At 38.6% G+C, this 24224-nt stretch overlaps 1 protein-coding gene across 19 annotated transcripts in view; it reads left to right on the top strand.

The window, feature by feature from the left end:
* Nucleotides 1-24224, top strand: part of MYO3A (myosin IIIA) — a 217976-nt gene that overhangs the window by 36051 nt on the left and 157701 nt on the right. For 16 of the 19 annotated variants that reach the window (XR_011499336.1, XR_011499334.1, XR_011499333.1 and 13 more), the window contains exons 5-8: nucleotides 2198-2302; nucleotides 3128-3227; nucleotides 18575-18651; nucleotides 23155-23300. Coding sequence is in view for 15 of the 19 variants with exons in the window: in XM_070501363.1 (XP_070357464.1) it covers nucleotides 2198-2302; nucleotides 3128-3227; nucleotides 18575-18651; nucleotides 23155-23300 (428 nt within the window). In the remaining 4 variants the exon portion in view is untranslated. Of the gene's footprint in view, nucleotides 1-1689; nucleotides 1780-2197; nucleotides 2303-3127; nucleotides 3228-18574; nucleotides 18652-23154; nucleotides 23301-24224 lie in introns of those variants that run through there. The other 3 variants (XM_070501359.1, XM_070501365.1, XM_070501364.1) reach the window with 3 other exon arrangements.

The raw sequence follows: 24224 nt of genomic DNA, 5'->3' as shown, positions 1-24224 counted from the left end.
CTTAGTCCTGACAGTCAAAAATATCTCCAAACATTGCCATGTGTCCCTGTTTGGAAACCACAGTTCTGATTGTATTGTCAGCCTATTGAGAGCAGAAGCTGTCCTAGTCATGTCCTAGTCATGTCTTAGTCATCCTATCTCAGTGCACATGGTAACAATTCAATAAATATTTGTTGTATATAAAGGAATAAAGAATGACTTCTCTAAAAATCTTTCCTTAACCAAAAATGCTATTAAATGAAAACTTATGTATATCAAGAATATTTTCTCTGTTAGTTCCTCACTTATGTTACAATGTATTAGATATAAAATGCAACCATGAGTAGAATGGTTTAGATAGTTTCTGAGAAGACTCTATAGGGAGTCTTTCATAACTTGGGTTAATTTTGTGTGCCCCTTCATTGTTATTTTAGGACCTTTTCCTATATTCTTGCTATTGGTGGATAGATTTTTTTTTTAATTAATAGACTTTATTTTTTGAAAAGTTTTTGGGTTGCAGAAACATTGAGCAGAAAGTGCAGAGAGTTCTCATAAGCCACCTTCCCCCCACCTTTCCCTATTATTAACATCTTCCATTTAGTGTGGTAGATGTGTCACAGTGGCTGAGCCAATAATGATACATTATTGTTGACTGAAGTCCATAGTTTACATTAGGGTTCATTCTTTGTATTGTACATTTTGTGGGTTTTTTAAAAGAATTAATTTTTTAGAGTAGTTTATATTCACAGAAAAATTGAGAGGGAGGTACAGAGATTTCCCATATACTCCCTGCCCCTACACTTGCGTAGCCTCGCCCATTATCAACATCCCCCACCAGAGTGGTACATTTGTTACAACTGATGAACCTGTGTTGACACATCATTATCACCCAGTCCATAGTTTATGTTAGGGTTCACTCGGTGTTGCATATTTTATGTTGTATCATGGTTAAATGTGAAGACTCGACTCTACAATCAGACTGTCCAACTGTATCTTAGCCCTGTCACTACTGTGTGATCTTTTCCAAGTTACTTTATCATTTTGTGCCTGACTTTCCCAACCTTTAATATGGAGATGTTAATAATACCTACTTCAGAGAGTAGTGAGAATAGAGAGAAGACATGTAAATGGATTAGAAATGTGCCTGGCACAAAGTATGTGCTTAACACATCTTAGCTGTTATTATCTAATCCATAATATATCAGAAGCGTTCAGGCATCCAACGAAATCTGATGACCATGTTAGGAAAAAGTTTAGGGGAAAATGTATTCAGTATTTCAAATTAGGATGCTAGAAATATACCTCCTCTCACCTCCTTTCTCTGCCTCCGTTTAGGTCAGTGGAGTCAGGGAAATTATGACTCATAGTTCCCAGGCCCTGGCAGGTACCAAAGGTGAGTGGGAGAGGAGGCCTAGCGGGTCAGGGTAAGGGGCAGAGAGACCACAGACAAGAACCCTGGGAGGAGAGGGCTGATAGCAAAGGCTAAGGATCAGAGATCAGGAGATCAAGTACTCATGGGATCAAAGCTTCATTGGGACTGTTTACCTAGTTTTCTCCCATCTTATATTCCATTACTGGTATCAATATTTCTCTGTTCTGCAAATATGCAGCTCCTTTAAAAGCTTTCTTTGGGATTTCGTGTTACCTAACTTTGGAAAACCTGTATATGAAGATTCTCTTACCATTTTCCTCCCTCTTTTTTTTACATTTAGATTCCCCTACTTTTTGGGGGTGCAGAAGGAAGAGGCGAAAGGTGCTAGTCCTTACTTCAGTGCCCTTTGAAATTTTGCTAGAAAGGAGGTGTGTTTTTTAAACTAATGTACATATATAACAGTATATAGCCATATATTGAGGTCATAGACTATTGTACTATTAATTAAACTATCAAAAATTAAGGATGCTTTTAAGCCCTAGATCCTAAAATTTGAGAAGAATTTGTAGAATGATAATTCTTATCCTTGAATTTAAAAATCAAGCACAGTGCTCCTCTAAATTCTCTTCTAAAAATTAACTCATATGAAAATTGTGTTCCAATAATTAATTGTACACTAGTGCAAGTTTATATGTTTATTTCATTTATGAAACCATAAAGATGATGGGAGTAATCATTTGAAACAAAAAATTGGTAGAACAATTTAAAAAAAATTTTTGAGAAAACCTTTTATAGCATAAAATGTCATATCCGTTTTCATTTCTATCTTGAAATATTCTTTTATAGCTCTGCAATGGAGGCTCAGTGACTGATCTTGTGAAAGGATTTCTGAAGAAGGGCAAAAGAATGAGTGAGCCCATAATTGCCTACATTTTACGTGAAGCGCTAATGGTAAGGCAATTTAAGTTGTTTGTGCATTAATCATGAGGCAGTTCTAGTTAAATAAAAAATGTGGAGCCTATTTTTAGAAAAATATCACTACATTAGTATTTATTGATGCAAGGGTATATGCAAAATCTGAAATGTTTAGCATAACTAATTCCTTTTTTCCGTTAGAAATCTATCCTTCTTTTGTCAACAGACCTCTGAGTTCTCATCTCCTAAGTGTGTTTCTGATGTTGTGATTCTGATGAAGGTAGAGAATGTGTATTTGGAACTAATAGTTAGGTTTTTGTTTGCCATTATTTTAAATCAGTATGTAGAATGTTTTCTTCTATTGAGATCAATATATTTTTAATAAAATATTTGATAACAGCTAAAGAGTTATGCTCTGGTTTTGTGAATTTTTATGTAATCCAAAGTAGAAATGATGCACTTTGATTTGACTAACTCAATGTGAAACATTTAAGAATGTTTGAATGTTAATTTTAACATGTATTTCCTGTTGATTTTGCAGAAATGCATCCATCTGAAAAATGTTCCTTTGTTTGATGCTTTCTTGAAGTCCTTGTATATAGGGACTTTTATATAAAATGCTTGCATATAGGGACTTGTATATACAGCCCTGTGGCCTAGTGGTTAAGTTTGGCACGCTCCTCTTCAGAGACCTAGGTTCATGGGTTTGGATCCTGGGCTTGGAGCTACACCACTTGTCAGGCATGATGTGGTGGCAACCCACATATAAAGTAGAGGCAGATTGGCACAGATCTTAGCTCAGGGCAAATCTTCCTCAGCAAAAAAAAAAAAAAAAAGTTATTATATATTTCCCACTTCTAGGGACTTCAGCATTTGCATAACAACAAAACTATCCACCGTGATGTAAAAGGAAATAACATCCTGTTGACCACTGAAGGCGGAGTTAAACTTGTAGATTTTGGTAAGTTTTGCTTGAAATGTGTGAGTTTGGGCAGCAAAATGAGTAGTATGATGTGATTTGATTGCTTTCCATCAGCCTTGCTTTCTAGGCATTGAAAGTAGAGAAAAAACGGTATCTCAATGAAGTAAGAAGGTGCAGAGATTTTTGAAAATTTGGCAAATGAGAAATTCCCAGGAAAAAGAGAAACTTTTGTCAAGTCAGCTAGCTTGTGCCCCTAAGTCCACTGTAACTGTACGTGTGGTTAATTCTCTAAGATAGAGAGCACCCAGATGATTTCCCTAAGCTTCAGTGGTAATCCCACAGCCCTTACTAGTGATTGCTTTACAAATGGGCGTGTGCCCAAATCCGGGATTTTGAGACATGGGGGAAAATCTTCAAAGGTCTCGGGGACATTTCTTCCTTCCTAAGAATGAGGCACAGGCAAAGATGGTCTCTTGCTTCCTTGGACGCTCTGTGTCTTATTGTGATGCCTGAACCTGCGCAGCCGCCTCCGTCTGCCCTGAGTTGTTCCATCCCGAGTGGAAAGGCCACTGTGAGGAAGGCAGAGCTGAGAGACTGGAAGAATGAGGGTCTTTGATGACATAATCGAGCCACTAAATCCGCCAACTTTGGAGCCAGCCCCATCTCTATACCTTTTGTCCTGTGAGAGAAATTTCCGTATTTACTAAACCAATTTGGAGTTTCTGTGTCATAGCCAGGGGTACCAGAGTTGATACCTCTACCCTTCATCTGGGCAGTTATTTACTGGTTTTGACAGTGTTTTCCTGCACCTCTTCTCATTTGATCCCAACTAATACTCTAGTCCTGTGAGTGGACGACGTTGTTCTAAGACATCTCAATGTCCTTCAGTCATTCCTCCTCTTCCCTTCTTCCCCTGCCCTCTCGCTGGGTAAGGTCTCCCTCCGTGTGCTTCTATACCCTGCATGTTTCTCCATTTTTGTGTTTATCGCAGAGAATTATAATTATCTATTTGGTCTTTAGAGATAGATCAAGATACTTAGAAATACACGTAGACAGGGTCTTTGAGAGGTGGGATATGTCTTTTCTTTTGTAGACCTACTGCTTTGGGGATGGTAGTTCAATGAGTGAGAGTTGAATGAACGAATCTTCCTTCATCCTGCATTTTGGGAACTGAAGCTTAGGAAGATTAATTGATTAACTTTAGAAATCTGTTGTTTTAATATTTAAGTATGTAGCTCTCTAGGAATCTGGCTTAAGCGAGAAATGAATTTCAGAGCATCTAGAGAAGAATGGGTGAGTAACATAGCCTTCAAACAGCTGTGCATCTTCCTTTGTTTCCTCAGTTTTGCAAACAACTGAGCAGCAGTGAGTTTCACCGTGAATTCCTGATTAATATCTGGGACGCAGCTAGTGTGTCTTGCTAGTGGAGTTTAGAGCTGCGCGTCTGAACAATCTGGCTGGGTTAGGGTACTAATAGGAAATTGTGCTTGACATTTAAAACAGTGACAACAAACACTCTTCGCTGCTCCACAGGAAGGGCCATGACTCTCCTCAGAAAATAATTTTGGCTCCACTCTAACAGACCCAAATGGTGAACTTGATATTTAACTTGAGGTCTCATAATTCTGTTGCTGTAAAAAATGGCTACAGTAAGTATAACCTAGGTTGAAAATTGTTCAAACCAGTGTAAGTAAACATCTTCAGTCATGGAAGAAAGACTCAGTAAACCAGTAGCTTTGAGAAATGCAACTTCTTGGGATACATTCCAAAGTAATCTAGATTATAAACATATACCTAGATAATAAATAAAGGACCTTTTATAGGATATCTTTATAAAGCAGTCGTAAGTTAGAAAGCTGACAAAATGAGAGCTTTGGTTTTAGATTAATTGACTTATACACTTTCAGCAATAATTAGAAAAGAGATCCAGTTGCCTATTAAATGTGTTCCCAGCATCTGATATTAAAATGATATTATTTGCATATAAGATAACGCTTATATTTCTATCCTCCATGGTAAGAGGACACGGATTCAGTTCACCTAAAATAATTCATAGGTTTTCATATGAATTAAAACCCAAGGATGGAGGTGCATGCATAGTGAAACTTCTCAAGGGCAGAAGGAACAAGATGTGATAAACCACAAACTCCAGAATCAAACTGAAAATCGTTGTCCTCGTTTTATGTTTAAATCACATTTTCAGAGAAGGCTGAAGCTAGGTGAAAGGGTTTTAGAACACATTTTATTTGAATTTCTCACCTCATAAAATATATGGTAAGCTCATTATTAGATACTGACGATCTGTACTTGGATGGCCACCAGTCCTCAAAATGTCCAAAATTGAACCCCACCCCCTCATCCATCCCCAGAAATCTGCTTAATCTCAAGTGTTTCGTGTCTTAGAAAAGTCACGAGTATCTACTCAACCCAGAAATCTTCGGCTCATCCTTGGGTCTTCCCCTCCCACGTCTACAGCTAGTCACAAAGCTCTCTTTCTCTGTTAGACATCCCCAGACTCCTCCTTATTGTTCCTGCCTAGTCTAATCGTCATCTTTGAGGGAGCTGCAGTTACACGTTACTGAACTCCCTGCGTCTAGTCTCACTGCCCTGCTGCCAGTTCATCCTCCACACCGCAGCCAGAGGGACCTTTCAGAAAGCACGTCTAGTCCTGCCACTCTCTTGCTCAATTTCTGTTCAATGGCTTCCTCTAGACCTTGGGGAGAGGTTTGCCTTATGACCTTCTGTGCTGGCACAGAGCGAGCACTTAACGATTGATGCCTTTTTAATACCCCTTGGTGCTCAGCAGGTACCCTCTCTTCCTATTACCTACTAGGGAGGTCAACCTCTTTCAGTTCTGTAGAGGTGCCACACTCGCGCTCAGTCAGGGCTCTTACACATGTCATTGAGGAGGTACTTTGAAATTTATTCACATGCTTTTCTCTTTTGCCTATCCAAGAACATGGTCTTCACCCCAGTCTGCCTGAGGCATCTCTCTGGGGGGAGGTTAAGATTTGTTCCAGAAGGAATGCAAGAAGATGACTGAGGTAATAGTATTTAACATTCCAAAATAGGAATCTGTAGCAAGACCTAGGCTATCTCTTAAGAAAGGACTGTCTAAGTTGTTTTGTCTTCTCTTCAGCTCATGGAGAGAGAATTTGCGGGGATAAACCACAGGGTTTCATGTAAGAGAGAACAGAAAGAAGAGGGAAATTCTTACTGATTCTAAGGTAATTATAGAAAGAAGATATAGAGAAGGAGGTAGGAGAGTGAGATGAGCTTTAAAAAGTGAAGATGGCAATGAGGGCAGAAAGGAGCGCTTACCCTCACTCTTCCCTCACTGTCATTCCACGGTCCAGAGGAGGCCCCTGCAGAGTCTGCCGCAGTCCAGCTGCATCCTTGCTACCTGGAGATGTAGAGTGAGGAGGTGGAGGAAGCACTCACTCTCACTTTCCCCACACCCTTACCCTTAGTTTCCTGAAATCCAAAAGTAACTGAGAATATGGCTGGGGAGTTTCTAGATGGGGCTGCTGGGGAGGGGCAGTGAGGCATAGAGTAGATCACCTGGGCGAGGTCTGAGTAGGAGTCACAGTCAGACCTCAGAGTGTTCTCAGCTCCAGCTTGAGCCAATCTGAGCCTTCCTCTGCCAGGAGCAACTTCAGGAAGCCCTGCCTGCATGAGGAGCAGAGACCATGAGCTCACCAGATGCAGATGCCAGCATGGGAGGCCAGTGGGGCACCTAGCAGCCAGGCAGACAAAGGCACATGGTCCAAAAGGCTAGAAACCCACCAAGCCTGAGGACCCTCTCTCTGCTCCCTGCCACAACGTTTGTAAGCCATCCCTCTTCCTGTACAGACAGTTCCATCTTCAGGAGAGAAAGAGGAGGAGGGACGCCATGTAAGAGAGGGAGCAAGCACTTTTATCTAAGAGAGACGGAACTCTATCTAGAAGGACTTATGGGTTTGTTGGGTCTGACTAAGCTTTACTTCCCTTGAGCCAGTGGGTAGGAGGGTAGAGAGAAACCATAATAGTTACAGGGAAATTGAAGAAATTACAATTTCTCTGCTTATCTAAGTATAGTGTCATTAAATTTTGTGACCAGTTACAAACATGATGCTGCTTTCCATGCATAGAAACTGCTCCCACTGCTGCCCCAGCTAACTTCTGTTTGCCTGGCTGAGTGCCTCCCCAATGCCTTATACTTTGATAGGCACTCAGTTGTCGCACTTGATTGTAATCCTGTGTTTAATTTGACCACCTTCCCTGCTAAGCGGTAAGCTTCATGACCACAGGGTCTCTGTCTGGTCTCTCACTTTGTCCCTAGCACCAAGCATGATACTGGCACATTGAAAGTGCTCAGTAAATACTTTAGGATGAATGAAGGAATGGGAGGTGGGACTTTCCGTACAACTGTGTGGCTTCAAGAAAGTTGCTTAAAATCTCTCAGGACGTCTATCTGCTCATCTTCGGGTGTGAAAAAGAAGTCTGTACCTCGTACGGCTGATTACTGTGAAGAGTAGATGGGATGATACGGGTCAACTATTTAGTATAGTTACTGACACTTTATAATTTAAAAAATCTGAGCTATTACCATCACTATGAAATCATATTCTCACTTAGCCTCTAAGTCAGTGTCGTACACATAGTAGGTACTCTATAAATAGTAAATAGTTGCTAAATATGAAAATCTGAGTTCCTGAAACAGATGCCTCTTTCTTTTTCAAAAAACCAAAAAATAGTAAATTCAGTATTACTTAAAATATCAGGCTACTTAATTACTCTAAAAGTAAAATTCAGTTTGTTAATACTAGGAATACAGCCTTTAAGAAAATCTTTTGTGTTTTTGTTAAGTGGAATATGCTTTTATAAAAAACCACCAGACACCTCAGAGAGTAAAAAGACAAGTGAGCTTGTAAACATTATTAATGAAATACATTAGCTGTCATTGGTATACGATCAACCAATAAATACTATGACCTCCCAGGAGATAAACCCCTTTAGGCAAGTCAACTAATGTTTGAAAAAGCAGTCCTTATCTGGAATACAAAATGAAAGAGAGGCTAAATTTAAAGGGCAGTTCTCAGTTCTCATTTCTATGGATCTCTCTCTGGGGAACTTCTTTTCTAATAGGATAGTTAACATTTCAGTACCAAAGTACAGAATGTACTTTTTGTGATTTATTTAGACATCGTTCTTATGACAGGGTATTTTATGGCTTTAAATTTCTTATTACCCACATGCCCAATTTTAGATCAAATCCCCAATGAGTAATGTAGGTCAAAGAGAAGTTGTGATTTATTTATTAATAACCCCGTTTTTAGCATCAAGTGAAGCAATTACACCTGAACTTAAAAACTATGAAGTTCCCTTCATTCCTTTTTCTTTCTGGATAATTTAGAACAAAAGCTGTTAGGTGGGGCCAAGCACGCATGGGAGTGGGGGAGTGCAGCTCAGCACGTGGTTTGGAGCCTGAGACCAGTAAGGAAGGTGTCCATGCAGCGACAGTGGTGGTAGCGGTGGCTGAGCATGGGGTGCTGAGTCCCCAAAGTGGGACAAGGAGAACATCTGTACAGGGGGATGGTGGTGACCGCATATGGGTTGTCAGTGCCTGAGTAGGAGTCAAGATGGAGACAAGAGATTGGTTACATAAAGGGGACTAAATTTACTGAGGACAATGGGAGCCAGGTTTCTTACTGGGAAGAATTACAAATATGGAAAAGGAGAACACTGAAGCCAATGGTGTCGAAGTGGAATTGGAGGTATCAATGTGAACTTATGGTTTTCAATATATAGAAACAAATGTAAAAAGACGTATAATGTAAAGTGTATGTGGTGTGTGTGTGTGTACATGTTACCTAGCTATTTCCACAAGAAGGCATGCAAGCATTGATGCCCAGAGAGCAAGCACAACAAGCACCTAGCTCTTAGTTTTTGAATACAATTCTTAACTAAAAAAGAAGCCAGGATTCTTGGGGAAAGGCTGATTTTAAGGCTATGCAAGACAAGCCTGGAACTTATTGTGCCAAAAAGTAAGGAAATGTTCAAAGAATGATGGAGACGTTTCAAAAGAACGCAGTAGCCAAATTGAAGCAATTCTTACTGCCCAAATCTGGGACAATTTGAGTGTAAAATAATTATAATACTGATGGTAATGATGGTAATCCGTTGAATAAAATAGAAATCCATTAATCCATACTTGCATCTTAACATACATAAATAAATGAATGGAAAGAAGCAAAAGCTTTTCCTTACAGAAGAATGCCAACTAATGACATAGAAGGAATGATGGAATTTGAAAAATTATCCTTTGGCAACCATCATAGTAATAATTAATTCAACCAAAGTTTCAATGGATGCTAAAACTAGTGGGATAAGTTTTGATTAAAAATAGGATATTTATGTGGTCTCAAAATACCTCTCCACAAAATGCTTAATTACAAAGGAAAAAGAGAAATTTTATAGGGGAGAAGCCTGGCAGACACAAACTTTATCAAGTGATCAAAGTGAACACAACTAGTAAAGGGACAAAGGAAAATCATGTACCACCTGACAGCATGCAATGAGAAGACCTCAGTGTCACTTCTCTGATATTCCTACCAAAAATATAATGATGAGGGAATATCTTGACAAATCCAAATTTAGAAACATTCTACAATATAGCTGGCCTGAAATCTTAAGAAAGATCAAGGTCATGAAATTTAAGGAAAGATTAAGAACTCCTCCAGATTGAAGGAGACTAAAAAGACGTGACAAGGAAATGCAGCATATGATCCTGAATTGGATCCTTTTGCTGTAAGGACCTAGTTGGGACAATTGATGAAATTTGAATGAAGTCTAAAGTTTAGATGGTAGAAATGTATCAGTGTTCAGCTTCCTGATTTTATGAGTTGTGTTGTGGATATGTAGGGGAATGTCCCTGTTTGTACACTGAATTATACACTGAAGTATTTGAGGGTGAAGCAGGAGCATAGAGCCCACTTACTGTCACATGGTCCCAGAAAAAAAGTTATTTGTACTTCTGTTGCTTGCTTTTCTCTAAGTTTGAAATTGTCAAAAAAATTTTTTTTATACTATGGATTGGAGTTAGAGACTTAGCGTAGAAGTCTAAAGACATTAATATATATGTCTAAAGATATATTGAAGATCTTAAAAATTTGAGAGGTAGTGTTTTATAGAAAGAAATAATATGTTGAAAAAAAACTAGAGGGAAGAACCATTTTTAAATGTTGGTAGAGCTTCAGAATTTTCATACCTACACAAAAAATTAATATTTTACTCAGAATATATTTTTGTACTTTGGGGAGGTGACCTTTACATTATTTGAAAGGAAAAAATCTATAATTCTTCCATTATATAAAGCAAAACCATGAATAAATGGACTCTTTCTTTTAGAGCTTTGTGGTTCCTGCTGAACTTACAGACTCAAGTGTTCCAAAGTTGAATTAAGCTATTCAATGTTATAGATAATGTTGTATGTCTTAGTCATGGGTCTTTTAGTTGGAAGGACCAGAAACCCAAACTAACTTCAGAAAAGAGAAAGATACAGAAGGCAATCTCATAGATACGAAAGACAGGGCTCAGGGGACCAGGGCTGAGACGGGAGCATGGAAGGCAAGAACCACGACTGCTTGCTGCCTCTTACTCTCTCACTGGAGGAGCAAGGTCTCTCCTCTCTCTTTCTCTTTGACTGTCTCCAGACCAGCCTCTGGAATTTCATGTTGCCCATCAAGTCGACTCAAAAATATCAGCCTCAATCTTCCCAGTCTATATGACTTTATGAGTCCCAGCCAATAGCTGACCGACCCAGACTTTTAGCACCTCAAATCAAAAGGAATTTGCAATGGGAGAGGGAGCTCTGTTGGAGGGGCTGGATCAGATAGCCCCTTTTGCTCCAATCAACTATGGCAGGGGGATGGGCTGATGTGGTACAAGCAAGGCTACCTGGGCCTTCCTAGTCTGCAAGAAACTGTAGATAAAGAAAGATTTTTTTAAAGAAGGCTATGGTAACAGAGAGGTAAGTAGATTTTCTAGAGAACATTTTTTTCTTATTGATGTGCCCTGCCCTATATTCTGAGATAAGATGTTCAAAATTTTACTTTTGTATTGTTGAAATTAACTTGCATAACTAAAGTACTCCAAAAAATTATATTACGAAGATAAGAATGGATTTAAGACGTTTTGAAAGAGTTTTTATTTAGCAACAGATAAAAGAAAACTTTATGTCTAGGGATTTACTTAGCACAAAAACAAACTAATAGCTCAATGCAGCTGTAAAGATTTTAATAAAATCTACCAAGTGTGCTTTTCCATGATCTGATAACTTTAGGTGAACCAAAGAGGACTTTCCTTATATTTTTTTAAGAATTATCTCTTTGCCCACTTAGTTTTTCTTATTGTAAAGTAAGTGTTTTGGACTAGACCCAAATAATCTTAGTCTGCAGCTTTAAATTTTGATTCCTGAAGAGCTTCAAGTAAATGGAAGATTTTTATGGTGGGGCAGGAGACAGGACAGTGGGAGAGGTGAATGGGGGGAAAAAGGAATGAAAGCATAAGATAAGAGATCAGTGATAATAGTGTACTATGAATGAGGAGTATCGTATAGACTCACCTCTCTGTAGGTGAGGCCCAGTCCTGTACATATAGACACACATACAAAGTCATACAGAATCAAATGGTGCAGACGGCCCTGGGCGCATAGTTCATATGCCCAAAGCCAAGGAGAGTACAATGAGCAGCGTGATCTTGATGTCTTTAGAGAAAGCTCTACATGGTCTCCTTGATGAGCTGTGAGCTGGGTATTAAAGAAGGGGAAAGATGGAATGCCAGATGGACTGGAGAAAGGGCAGACTTTCAAGGGAAATCACGTTAGTATTGATAGGAGTGGTGGTTGCATAGAATCAGCTACCTTGTGTCATCTTATAGACTCATCGAATGTTAAAGCTGGAGATAACCTTGAATATCATTTGGTATATTAAGTACAGGAATGTCAGAAGATTTTTTATATCCCTTTTATGCAAAACGTTGTGTGAATATGAATTTCCTGAGGAGAAAATCTAAAGCTTTCATGAGACTAAGTGGTTTGTGACTCCAAACTAGTAAAGAATCATCAATTTATTCCAGTCTCCTGAATTAACAATGACACAAAAGCCTAGGCCCACTGTGAGACAGACCTGAACTAAAATGCCATGGCTCACCTGCCCACTGTAAGCCCCTGCTCTGACCGGAGGAGCATAGTGACATTTTGGGTCTCTTGGAATTAGCGCGAATTCAGTTAGGGTCCAGTAATCCTTGGAAAGTCTAATTATGTCCTTTTACCCAAAGCACAGTCACCCTGGTGAAAGGCCCTATGTCCGTTTGGGAAAGCCTGAGAGAAAGATTAACAGTATACATTTTTGGCAGTGTACTGGCGTCCTTCCTCAAGGGGCCAACCTCCTCTTCATTAAAGGGGTTCTGCATCTGTAAACTAGCTCAAATCTTGGAATTGATTGAGGGACCATGACTGTCCTTTTATGATTCAAGTTAGAATTTTGTTCACTTGACTTAAGACTATTTTGCGTATACAGATCAAGTAATAATTTAGTAGCCTTCGCTTGTTTTACTTCTAGGAACACCAAACTTAACTGGGCAACACCGTAGCTCTCTGCAAGTCAGCCTCCTCTGATTACTGCTTTGACTCTGCTGCCCGTTATGGTAATCATGCCCACCTTGCCTTTGGCAGTTGGGGGCCACCACTTGGCCCCTGCCACTCTGTGACCCAGTTACTCCTATTGCATTTAGGTTTTCCAGTTCAGTGGCATCAGTTCTCATTGTAAGTCCTAGCTGACAGGGAAGAGTGATAACAGCTCTACGAGGATACTGGGGCTCCCCTCAAAAATTTATTTCTCACAGTTTTGTTGAAAGTGTGTTCTCCAGACCATGTTGGGTAAGTAGGTCTTAAATGACTTCCTAAGCCTTTGAGTCCCTTCGTCTAGAGTAAACCAGTGTAGTTCTGGCATTTCAAGTTCATTTACTGGGGTCCGCTTTTTGGTCCATGTCTGAGCCAACCAACCAAACAAACTAGTGGAGCCCTTTCTAGCTCCCCAGGCTGCAATATTAAATGCAAAGGCTCTGCTTGGTGAACCCTGTTCCAGAACTTCAGCCTGATCCAAGTTTATGTTCCTTTCACCATTATCCCACACCCTTAATATCCATTCCCACACATAGTCCCTGAATTTCTGTCTGTATACGTTAGGAAAATCAAGTAGTTCTCTGTACTACTGTACCTCCTCTTTAGGATCCTGCAGAGACTTGAGTCTTGTTATAGGTTTAGAAGCAAAGAGAAGTGGTTGGGGTGGGTCCTAGGGGAATGAGCATGTAAGGCAACTACCTCAGAGGAGGCTATTATAGTTTTCTCAGGTAATGCAAAGTTAATCTCCTCAGCTGGGGATAGAGAGGTGCGTCTACTGGCAAAGACAACTCATCAGCATTTAGGGATTCAAAGTTGCTTCAAGAGGATCTTTGCATATGCCCATATTCTGGTTTTCGGGATCCCATTCCTTCCCAGTCAGTGCCCTCACTTTAACAGTAGACACCTTGTGAGGTTGGGATTTCAGTTTGCATTGTGATTCAGTTGCTTGCAGGATGAGATTCTGGGTGTGGTTTTCAGTGGTCTCAGCTCTGTGGCTACGGGAGAGAAGGGTCTCTTTCAAGGCTGACACAGAAGCTTTCGGGTCAGTTATGCAGCCCTTGAGCTGGGGATTTGAATCCCTGAGCTCATCCCTTTCTTTCCACACTTTGTCCAATGACTTTAGAAGAAACCAACCAATCTCATTTTACACGTTAGTTTGACAAAAATTTTCAAAAGTAGCAAATACATGGTCACCCTAAACTGTGCCTCTTATAAGGGTTTGATTACAGATGTCCACTGTTGATATTTTGTGTGTCTCTGTTGCCACATCATGCCATGGACTATCCGTGCTCTTTTTAGTACTGGGAATAGAGCCAAAAGTGTCTTTAAATCTAATCAGATTAGACAGCCAATTCTAGAGACTCCAGCATCACTTCAGAAAACTCATCTTTAAGATTCTGTTCCTCCAGATCCATTCTCAGTACCAAAACCTATACTAGTTGGGGTTCTCCAGAGAAACAGAACCAACAGGATGAGTGTGTATATATAGAGAGAGAGAGACTCATTTTAAGGAATTGCCTCATGCAGTTGTGGAGCTTGGTGAGTCCAAAATCTGATGGAGTGGGCTGGCAGGCTGGAGACCCAGGGAAGAGTTGCGGTTTAAGTCCAAAGATAGTCTACTGACAGAATCACTTCTTGCCCAGTGGAGGTCAGTCTGTTCTCTTAAGGCCGTTCACTGATCGGATGAGGCCCATCCACATTATGGAGGGTATTCTGTTTTACTCAAAGTCCACTGATTTAAATGTCAACCTCATCCAAAAAACACCTTCGCAGAAACATCCAGAATAATGTTTGACCAAATGTATGGGTGCCAAGGCCCAGTCAAGTTGACACATAAAATTAACCATCACACTGTATTAACTTCATCTACAAAATGAGGATATTAGATGGTATAATAAATTCTACGGCCCCTTCTTGTTACAAAATTTCTGTATTCTTATCACTTCAATTCTAATTCCTGCAGTATTTTGTTTTTAACAACAGCAACAACAAACCCATGCTCTCCCTTTGCTCTGAGATATCAAAGGGTTTACTGTATGGTAAATTGAGTTCCCTGAAGTCGTCTGGTCTGTTTGAACCACTTTGGAAAGCACACATCTGATGTTTCTTCTGACTCTGTAAGACCCTAAGAGAACTCCTGACCACAAGGGTGAAGCCTGCACCTTTTTCTCCCTAGAAACAGGAGTTATGCAATAGGGAATGGAGTTGCTGCACAGCCATCAAACAGCCCAGGAAGCCCTATTGCAGGGGCCTCAAATAGTGTGAAAATTCCCCAGCAGTGAAATGAAAGCAAAGGGCTAAAGAATTATTAACATGAACCTCCTTAATGCCTTGTGGCTTTGACTTGTAATGAATTCTTGCCCTCCCTCCTAGCCTGTTTTCTGTTCAGTCTTGGTCTTTCTTTGGCCTCTTGTTCCTTTCAGTATCCTCTTGCTATCCCAACTTTCTGCCTGGAATTTTCCACCCTTTAGCATCTTCTCCCTTGAGATGCTTATGTAACTGTTTACCTTGGTGACTTATTCCATCAGTTCCTCTCTGGACAAGATGATTTTTCTAATCTTCTTTACTTCCTAGGGCTACTGACCTCATAATTTGGATTCCTGTTGCCTTTGAAAGTAACTTATTTCAATCATTTTTGATAGAGTTTTGCATTTTTCTACCTACTTAGTTACTTTTCTTGGGAGAATTTATACTAAGTAAAAATGCCAATTGGCCTCAGGAAACTCATTTTTCTCTCTGGCTGAAGTTTACTGACCTGAAAATGAACAGGTTAGATTTTATGACCATTCACTTGCCTTTCAGCTCTGAAGCTATTTGGTTGTGTAGGTAAGATGCTCTTGAGGTTTAACAGTCATTGCAGAAGCATTCAACAAACATGAAATTCGGTGACTGCTTTCCTCTGTCACTCTGTCGTAGTTGGCTGTGTGTCCTGTTTTGAATGTGATAATCTGATATTCTCAGATTCAAGGACTTCTTATTCTACCTAATTTCATTTTTCCTTTTTCACTTATTTTGAGACTTTGTTTTTCCTTCTCCACATTCTGAGCTGAATTTTTCTTGTTTCTAGTCTGTTTGCAGAAACCAGGCATAAAACATTCTGCAGGATCCCAAAAGACACTAAATGATATATAAGCCTCCAAGAGCATTGTAATTCGTTACCCAAATACTCCTTAGACCAGTGGTCTCTGAAGAGAGTGTCAATACCAGGGTGTTTACAAGACATCATTGGAGTGCAGAAGAAATGCTTGTACCTCTATTATAGTTATTTAAATCTCATCCTTTAAAATTGTCTTCATGTATCTATTTCATAATGTATATATTAATATGCTAGTAAATACTAGAGAATAGTCTATCTCTGTCTATATAGAGTATGCATGCTCAAAAGTTTCTTATTGGATGGATTATTTCTCATTAGGATGTGTGATTAAAGAGTTTGGAGGCCAAACGTAGTGTAAATGTATAAATGTAATATGATTTCATGTTAGTGGAAAGCCTAGTGACTTTTAGGCTTTGTAAACTCATTATTGACTATGACCCTTGTTAATTTGCTCTGCTATATGTAAAATCATTAGGGACTTGTATTAGTCAGGGTTCCTTGGTTGTAAGCAACAGAAACTAACTGTGACAACTTAGGCAAGGATACTGAAAACGACTCGGGCTGGCTTACAAAATCAAGGGAGAACCTGGGTGGTCTGGCCTCCTAAGAATAGAACTATGGCAGCCCTGGACCTCAGGAGCAGCATCCCCTGGGATAATGCTTAGAGTCCTGCCATTGGTTGACTCAGCTCTAGATGCTTCCCTTCCTGAGTGTGTCCACTCGATATTCATATTTCCAAGAAAAGAGTCTGAATGCTCTACCTTGGGTCACATGCCACACCCCTAGAAACCTCTTCAGAGAATCCTTCCATCTTTATTGCCTGCGGAGTGTGGAGGGAACATCCTTGCCTGCCCTCCATGTTTATAAATTCAGACATCAGTCCATGACTACTTGATAAAAAATGCCAATTCTAGTGACATATCTTTTCTTCCTGGAGAAAGAGGAAAATAGTATCACATATTAGTCTAAAATGTCGCTTTTTTGCCAGGAGCAAGACTTTTGATTTTTTACTTGATTTTGGTTTTATTTGTTCCCTTTTACATTTTAGTTAAATGACATTTGAATTTTTAAACTATCTTTATGAAATTGAAACAAAAATGTCCAGCAAGGATCAAATATAATTTAAATTGTTTTCATAAATAATTAGAAACCTTTAGAAAAAATTTTAGTAAATTTATAGTCAAATTTTAAAATCTACTTACTTTTCCCACTTATATCAATTACTATACTCTGATACTATCATTAAATTCAAGCTTCATCATTTCTGCATTTATTTCATAGAAAAAGAAGATAAAATGTTTAGATTTAAATTTAATTTTCCTGAAAGGAAAAATGCCTGGAGCAGAGGCAGAGAGAGGATGTATTTTGGAGAAATGTGATATTAAGTGCTGATTCCTTTCTTCAGATAATCTGTTAGAAAATATTTAAGGAAGAACCTTCAAGCACAGATGAGATAATCTCCTTTGAATTTGAAAAATGATTTAGTGAGGGTAGTTTTTCTGTCAAATAATCATTTTTAAAGACAAAATTTGAAGGCCATAGTTAAGGATTCTGTTTAGGGTAGGATTTATATGTACGCAGAGTAGGTCATTACGAGATGCAGTTAGCGTGGAACCAAAGCATACTGCCTGAATACGGCCTTTCAATTTCATGTAAATGTCAAATGCCATCTTGGAGGAATCAAATATATCCAGTTTTAAATCTCAATTAGAGCCTTTGTTCTACTTGGCTTATAAGATAAACAGCCGGAGCCTAAACCAAACGTGATACCCAGGAGGCACTTTTCAAAACAGGGAATTCAGAGAGTGAAAGCCCACGGTTTGGGTAGAACCCATCACGTTGGGAACAGGTCAAGGGAAGCAGCACTATAGAACCAGAGGTAACCAGGCCCGGCGTGAGGAGCAGGAGTGTGAAAAGCAAGGAGAGGGACTCTGCTCCTGTCTTTCTGAAGGGTCAGTTATGATTATGTCTAACCAAGAGGAACGGATGGGATGGCACGATTGAAATATTTGGTTATACCTGTTCATTGTAGTCCTTCTGTCATCATCTCTAAAGAAAAAGAACTGGTTCTGTTAATGGCGTTGGTTGGAATAGATGTAATTTCAGACTTCCGGTCACATGTGATTTATCCAGAGTTGATAAATGGAAAATAATGTTATTCACAAGTCACCTACTACGTGCATACCACCATATAAAACACTCTCAGATTCACCAGAATTTGGTAGTGAGCAGAGGGAGGAAGAGGAGGAACGGAAGCATACCATTCAAATAACAATTACATGCCAAAATATGCAGTGCAGGCAAATATTTTAAAATGCAGAAGATCAAAAGAAACAGAGGTTAGTATGACCAGGAGCAGATTAAAAGTCAGCAGGGGGGAACTAAATCTTGAAATGGGGCTTTAAGGATGGATAGGTGGGGTATGAGAGAGAGAAAATAGGAGGACTGTTCATATTTTGGCTGTGCAGAAATCCTGACTTAGGATCCTTTAATGTGAAATTGAAGTCCAGTGGCAGCTTTAAGGCAACAGCATTTTAATATTAGTTTGTGAGCAAATTTCTTGCAATTGGAATCTCTTTACATGAGTAATTAATGCAAGAAGTAATTCTCATCTCCTCCTCCCAGGTGTATCTGCACAGCTCACCAGCACCTGGCACCGTCGGAATACATCTGTAGGGACACCATTTTGGATGGCTCCTGAGGTCAGATGGAGTTTTGAGGGGGACAATGTAATATTTGATCCTTTCTGATTTTTCATGCATACTCTAGCTCCACTTGTGTTTTGGAATATTCTAGAAGAAAATGTCAGTTGTGTTGTTTTTATGTGAGATTTTTGCATGTGTGAGGAGGAACATGGGAGGTGCTCAGTAAATGGCCTGTGAATGAATATATAAAAAAGTGAAAGATTGAATGAATGAGTGAATCAGATAAGGTAAAGAGAAACTACTTGCAGCCTTAATTTTTCATTAGATTTACTTTTAATTGCTTAGTGTGTATCTATGTTAATGATATTTAGGTTCTGTTTTTAAGCTATAATAGAAATATTATGAAAACCCCTACTCTTTGTTTAAGATCACATTGAGGTCCATTAACCTATATAGCAGGTTCCCATATGAGTCCCTCAGCTTGGGGCCTATGTTCGGCTTCAATAGATTCTTTTCACCGTTGCCTTTGGGAAGTTGTAGATAAACCACTGAAATAGTTGAGGGAAGAAGTTTTCCAGGGTCACATTTTCTCCCCACAGTCCCTGTTAATGCCTTTAATCTTTTTAATTATGTTTATCAGTAAAGACACTTACGTTTGAAAACTGTCTCTGAAGCCTTTGGGAAAAGCTCTGCTATTTTTCTACAATTTTCTAGGGAGTGAAGGGAGGAGAAGTAATTCAAATACGGTATTAATATTGCAAAACCTTCGAATTAAATTTGTTTGCAGATTAAATTGTGGTGTACTGTTTCTATTTTAATATGAATTCAATTATTACTTGCAAAAAAGGTTAAAATGCAAACATAATATAAACTGTGGAGAAAGGATTAATTATCTTAAGAAACTTTAAAAAACTCCAGTGGATTCAAAACTTTTTAACAGGGAGTTAAACAGAATAAAAATAGAAAGCATGGTCATGTAAGCAAAAAGAAAATTGAGTTAGAGAACCTCAAATAAGAGTTTCTTCACTGTTTGTTCTGATATATTACTAGTATTTTAAAAGCTTATGAAAAAGTCAAGAAATGAGAAATTAATAAAATATAGCTATAATATTAAACATTGCATCTTATTTGCATATATTAATAATTAATATAAGAAATACTGTTATAAAGGCAAGGAAAACAGGATTGAAACAAAAACACAACCCACCAACTGGGAAAAAATATTTGTAAATCATATATCCAACAAAGGGTTAATCTCCATAATATATAAAGAACTCACACAACTCAACAATAAAAAATCAAACAACTTGATCAAAATATGGACAGGGGATATGAACAGACATTTCTCCAAAGAAGATATACAGATGGCCAATAGGCACATGAAAAGATGCTCATCATCACCGATCATCAGGGGAATGCAAATCAAAACTACACTAAGGTATCACCTTACACCCATTAGAATCGCTAAAATAACTAAGACAAAAACTAACAAACATTGGAGAAGTTGCGGAGAAAAAGGAACCCTTATACACTGCTAGTGGGAATGCAAACTGGTGCAGCCACTATGGAAAACAGTATAGAGATTTCTCAAAAAATTGAAAATAGAAATACCATATGACCCAGCCATCCCACTACTGGGTATCTATCCAAAGAACTTGAAATTAGCAATTCAAAGAGACCCATGCACCCCTATGTTTATTGTGGCATTATTTACAACAGCCAAGACATGGAAGCAACCTAAGTGCCCATCTACTGATGACTGGATAAAGCAGATATGGTGTGTATACACACACACACACACACACACACACACACACACACACACACACAATGGAATACTACTCAGCCATGACAAAGGATAAAATCATCCCATTCACAATAACATGGATGGACCTTGAGGGTATTATGTTAAGTGAAATAAGCCAGATAGAAAAAGACAATCTCTGTATGACTCCACTTGTATGTGAAAGATAAATAAACACACAGACAAAGAGAACAGATCAGTGGTTACCAGAGGGGAAGGGGGTTCAGGGGTAGGCACAAGGGGTAAAGTGGTGCACCTATAATATGACTGACATTATAATGTACAACTGAAATTTCACTGAAATTTTAATTTCATTATAATGTACAACTGAAATAAGTTGTAAACTATTATAACCTCAATAAAAAAGTTAAAAAAACTGTTATAATATTTATATTATATAATTAATATCAAATAATTAATAGTCTAGCTTTTTATTTTTCATATGTTAATTTATGGTCAAAAAGCCATTCTTATATGTTTAAGTTTGCTAGTTAGTAAAAACAATTTTGATTAGTGGATCTTGGGACCACTTTAATCTACGAATAAAAGGAAGTATTTTGATCTGTCTAAAATTTAATTACTAGAGTATTAAATGAGTTAATAGTTAAAATTGACACTTCTTAATATGCAGTTACTAGACAGTCATTTTACTAAGTCATTATTTATTATTAATAAACCTACTGTAGCACAAACAGAACTTGAAAGTGCTTTCCTGTGTTGCAAACCAATGGATATTAAATAAAAGAGAAAGATTCACTGCAGTCTTTTCAAGTTGTGTAAATACGCGTTCGAGATTTTGTATGTATTGTATTAATTTCTGTCATAAGCAACTTCCAATTTGTGAATCATTGGCAATATTTCAATAAATTCTCGTTTATCTTGAACTGTTGAAGAATGTGTTTTGAATAACCAGCTGTCTAGTTAATGAAGACATCCCTTATATACCAAATCTATTTATTAATGACAAATTTCTAGGAATTAGAAAGCAATAAGGTAAATAAATTTAATATATTCTCCATAATCAATAGCATGGAATTATTTTAGTGTTTTGGGGGCCTCAGAGGCAGCTTGTTCAAATCAATTATCAGTTGAAAAGTGAGATTCTTGACTTGATATTTTTTAATTAAATTTTAGATCAAGGATGGGTGTTTGTAGGTTACGTAAAGCTATCCTTCCCAAACTGAAGTATGTGTGAGTCAGGACGAAGGGGACAAGGGAAATAGTGACCGTGGTAGGTGACTGTATAGCTTTTTGTTCAAGCCATGACACTCTGGAGAGTGGAAGAGGATGGTATTTATCATGATTCTAAGAAAGCAAACCAAACCACGGCTCAGGCACACTGGGGCATAAATTCACCCGAGCCTATGGGGAGACATTCCCTGACCCACATGTGTGAAGCCATAAAATAATGAATTATCCTGAAGCAACAATTTTACTAGGAAAAAAAGCCTATTGGGGCAAAACCCATTATTTTTATAATAGGCAGACAAAAATATATTACACAACAGAATGGAAAATTCATATGAATGTATTTTTTATTTGTAACAGCTTTATTGAGATATAATTCACATACCATATAATTCACTCATTTAACATGTACAATTCAATGATTTTCAGTGTGTATTCACAGGGCTGTGCAACCATCATCACAATCTAATTTCAGAACATTTTTATTCCCCTGAAAAGAAACCCCATACTCAGTATCAGTCACTCCCCATCTCCTCTCAAACGCCTAATCTGCTTTCTGTCTATGGATTTGCCTGTTCTGGACGTTTCATATTAACGGAATCATGCATCATGTGGCCTCTGTGTCTGATTTCTTTCACTTAGTGTTCATCCATATCATAGTATATATCAATACTTCCCTCCTTTTGATGACTGAATAATGTTCCATTGTACATATATGCCGCTTTTTTTTGATCTGTCATCACTCTGTGGACATTTGAATTGTTTCTACTTTTTGGTGATTATGATAATACTGCTATGAATATTGGTCACATGAATTTTTGTTTTGATGAGGAAGATTCTGAGGTAACATCTGTGCCAGTCTTCCTCTATTTTGTATGTGGGTTGCTGCCACAGCATGGCTTGATGAGTGCTGTAGGTTTGTGCCCGGCATCCGAACTTATGAACCCAGGCTGCTGAAGTGGAGTGCACCAGACTTAACCACTATGCCATGGAGCTGGCCCCAGGTCACATGAATTTTTGATATAAAGCTTGGGATTCTTTGCTTCTTCTGGTATTTTGGGCTCTCTCTCTGGGTTCAGCAGTTCACTGTCCCATGATATTAAAAATACTTTGGTAGGGGGTCCAGCCCTGTTGGCCTAGTGGTTAAGTTTGGTGCACTCTACTTTGGTGGCCCAGGTTTGGTTCCTGGGTGCAGATCTACACCACTGGTTGGTGGCCATGCTGTGGTGGAGGCCAACATACAAACTAGAGGACGGTTTGCAACAGATGTTAGCTCAGAGCGAATCTCCTTAAGTAAGAAAAAAAACAACTTTGGTAGGAAAAGTTGAGAAGCACTGTATAAGACGATGTCCCTGTCGTCATACAGACTCTAAGTTGGGAAAATATATTCTCTCTCTCTCCATATATATATTATATATATATATATATAAATTATTTATATATATGTAAATTATTATATATAAATTATATATGTGTGTATATCTGTATACTTACACATTGTTCTAAACATTTTGCTACATGCTTGTTAAAGTCACAAACTTCACCTCGTTTTCTTCATTTTCTACAAGGTGATTGCGTGTGAACAGCAACTGGATACCACTTATGACGCCAGATGCGACACGTGGTCCCTGGGGATCACAGCCATCGAGCTAGGGGATGGAGACCCTCCTCTAGCCGACCTGCACCCCATGAGAGCACTCTTCAAAATACCAAGGTCAGAGGACTCTAGCGCTGGGTCCAGTGTCTGCAGCTCGTCTTTCTTCCTCCAGCCACCGTATGCTCCTCATGCTCGTCATGGAAATACTCAGATATACTTCAGCAAGTTGGGAGCAGAGTGGCCTGGAATATCATTCTGCTTCATGCAAGACACTGGATTTCTTCAGTGGTTCCATTTCCCTGGTTTAACGGAAAGAGCTTCCTATTGATACTCGGTGTGCCTTTTTTTCTTTTGCAAGGATTTCATCTCAGAAACCAGGACTTCCTCTCACTCTGTATCCACTCCCAAATTAGTCACTGAGGCATCTTGATCCACGGTCAATGCAGCAGCGATTTGCCTTGCTTCACCCTATCAATCTAGTAATTTTTTTACTGCTTGCTAAGACTTTTTGTTTTAGCACTTTAAAATAATATTGAGAAAAATATAAATAAAATTTATTGATAAAATAATGATTTAAAATATGTTAGTTTTGAATATATTAATATAAAACAGTAAACTTAGAAGAATAGTTTCTTTGGAGCTATGAAAACACTTTCCTTTCTATGTGGACCCCTCCCCTTCAGTGGGTATATCAACAGAATGTCCCCTGCTTATCCTGTTACTAATTAAACACTCTTTTATATAGTTTAGTTCCTAGGTATTTCAGAAAATGGATGTGAAAATACTGCCTATTTTTATTATAGATGTGTTATCTTTTGAAGACTTTCTTAAGGATTTTGCCTGGTACCTTAATTCTAATGGAATGCACACACAGAGCCTGTGGTGACAGACCCAGGGCAGAGTGGTAGGGTAATATGTTATAGTTTGTTACAAATTTTGTGTCCAAATGCCTACAGAGTATAGAATCATGTGTACAAAGCCCTGGGGGGTAGTGTTCTAGTCCTAAAAAATTAATGTCAATGTGTTGTGTTCATTTCCAAA

Source organism: Equus asinus, chromosome 29 (genome assembly GCF_041296235.1).
Source record: "Equus asinus isolate D_3611 breed Donkey chromosome 29, EquAss-T2T_v2, whole genome shotgun sequence".
Classification (NCBI taxonomy): Eukaryota; Metazoa; Chordata; class Mammalia; order Perissodactyla; family Equidae; genus Equus; species Equus asinus.
The sequence above is the reverse complement of the archived record's forward strand: the minus strand, read 5'-3'. Positions and strand labels throughout refer to the sequence as shown.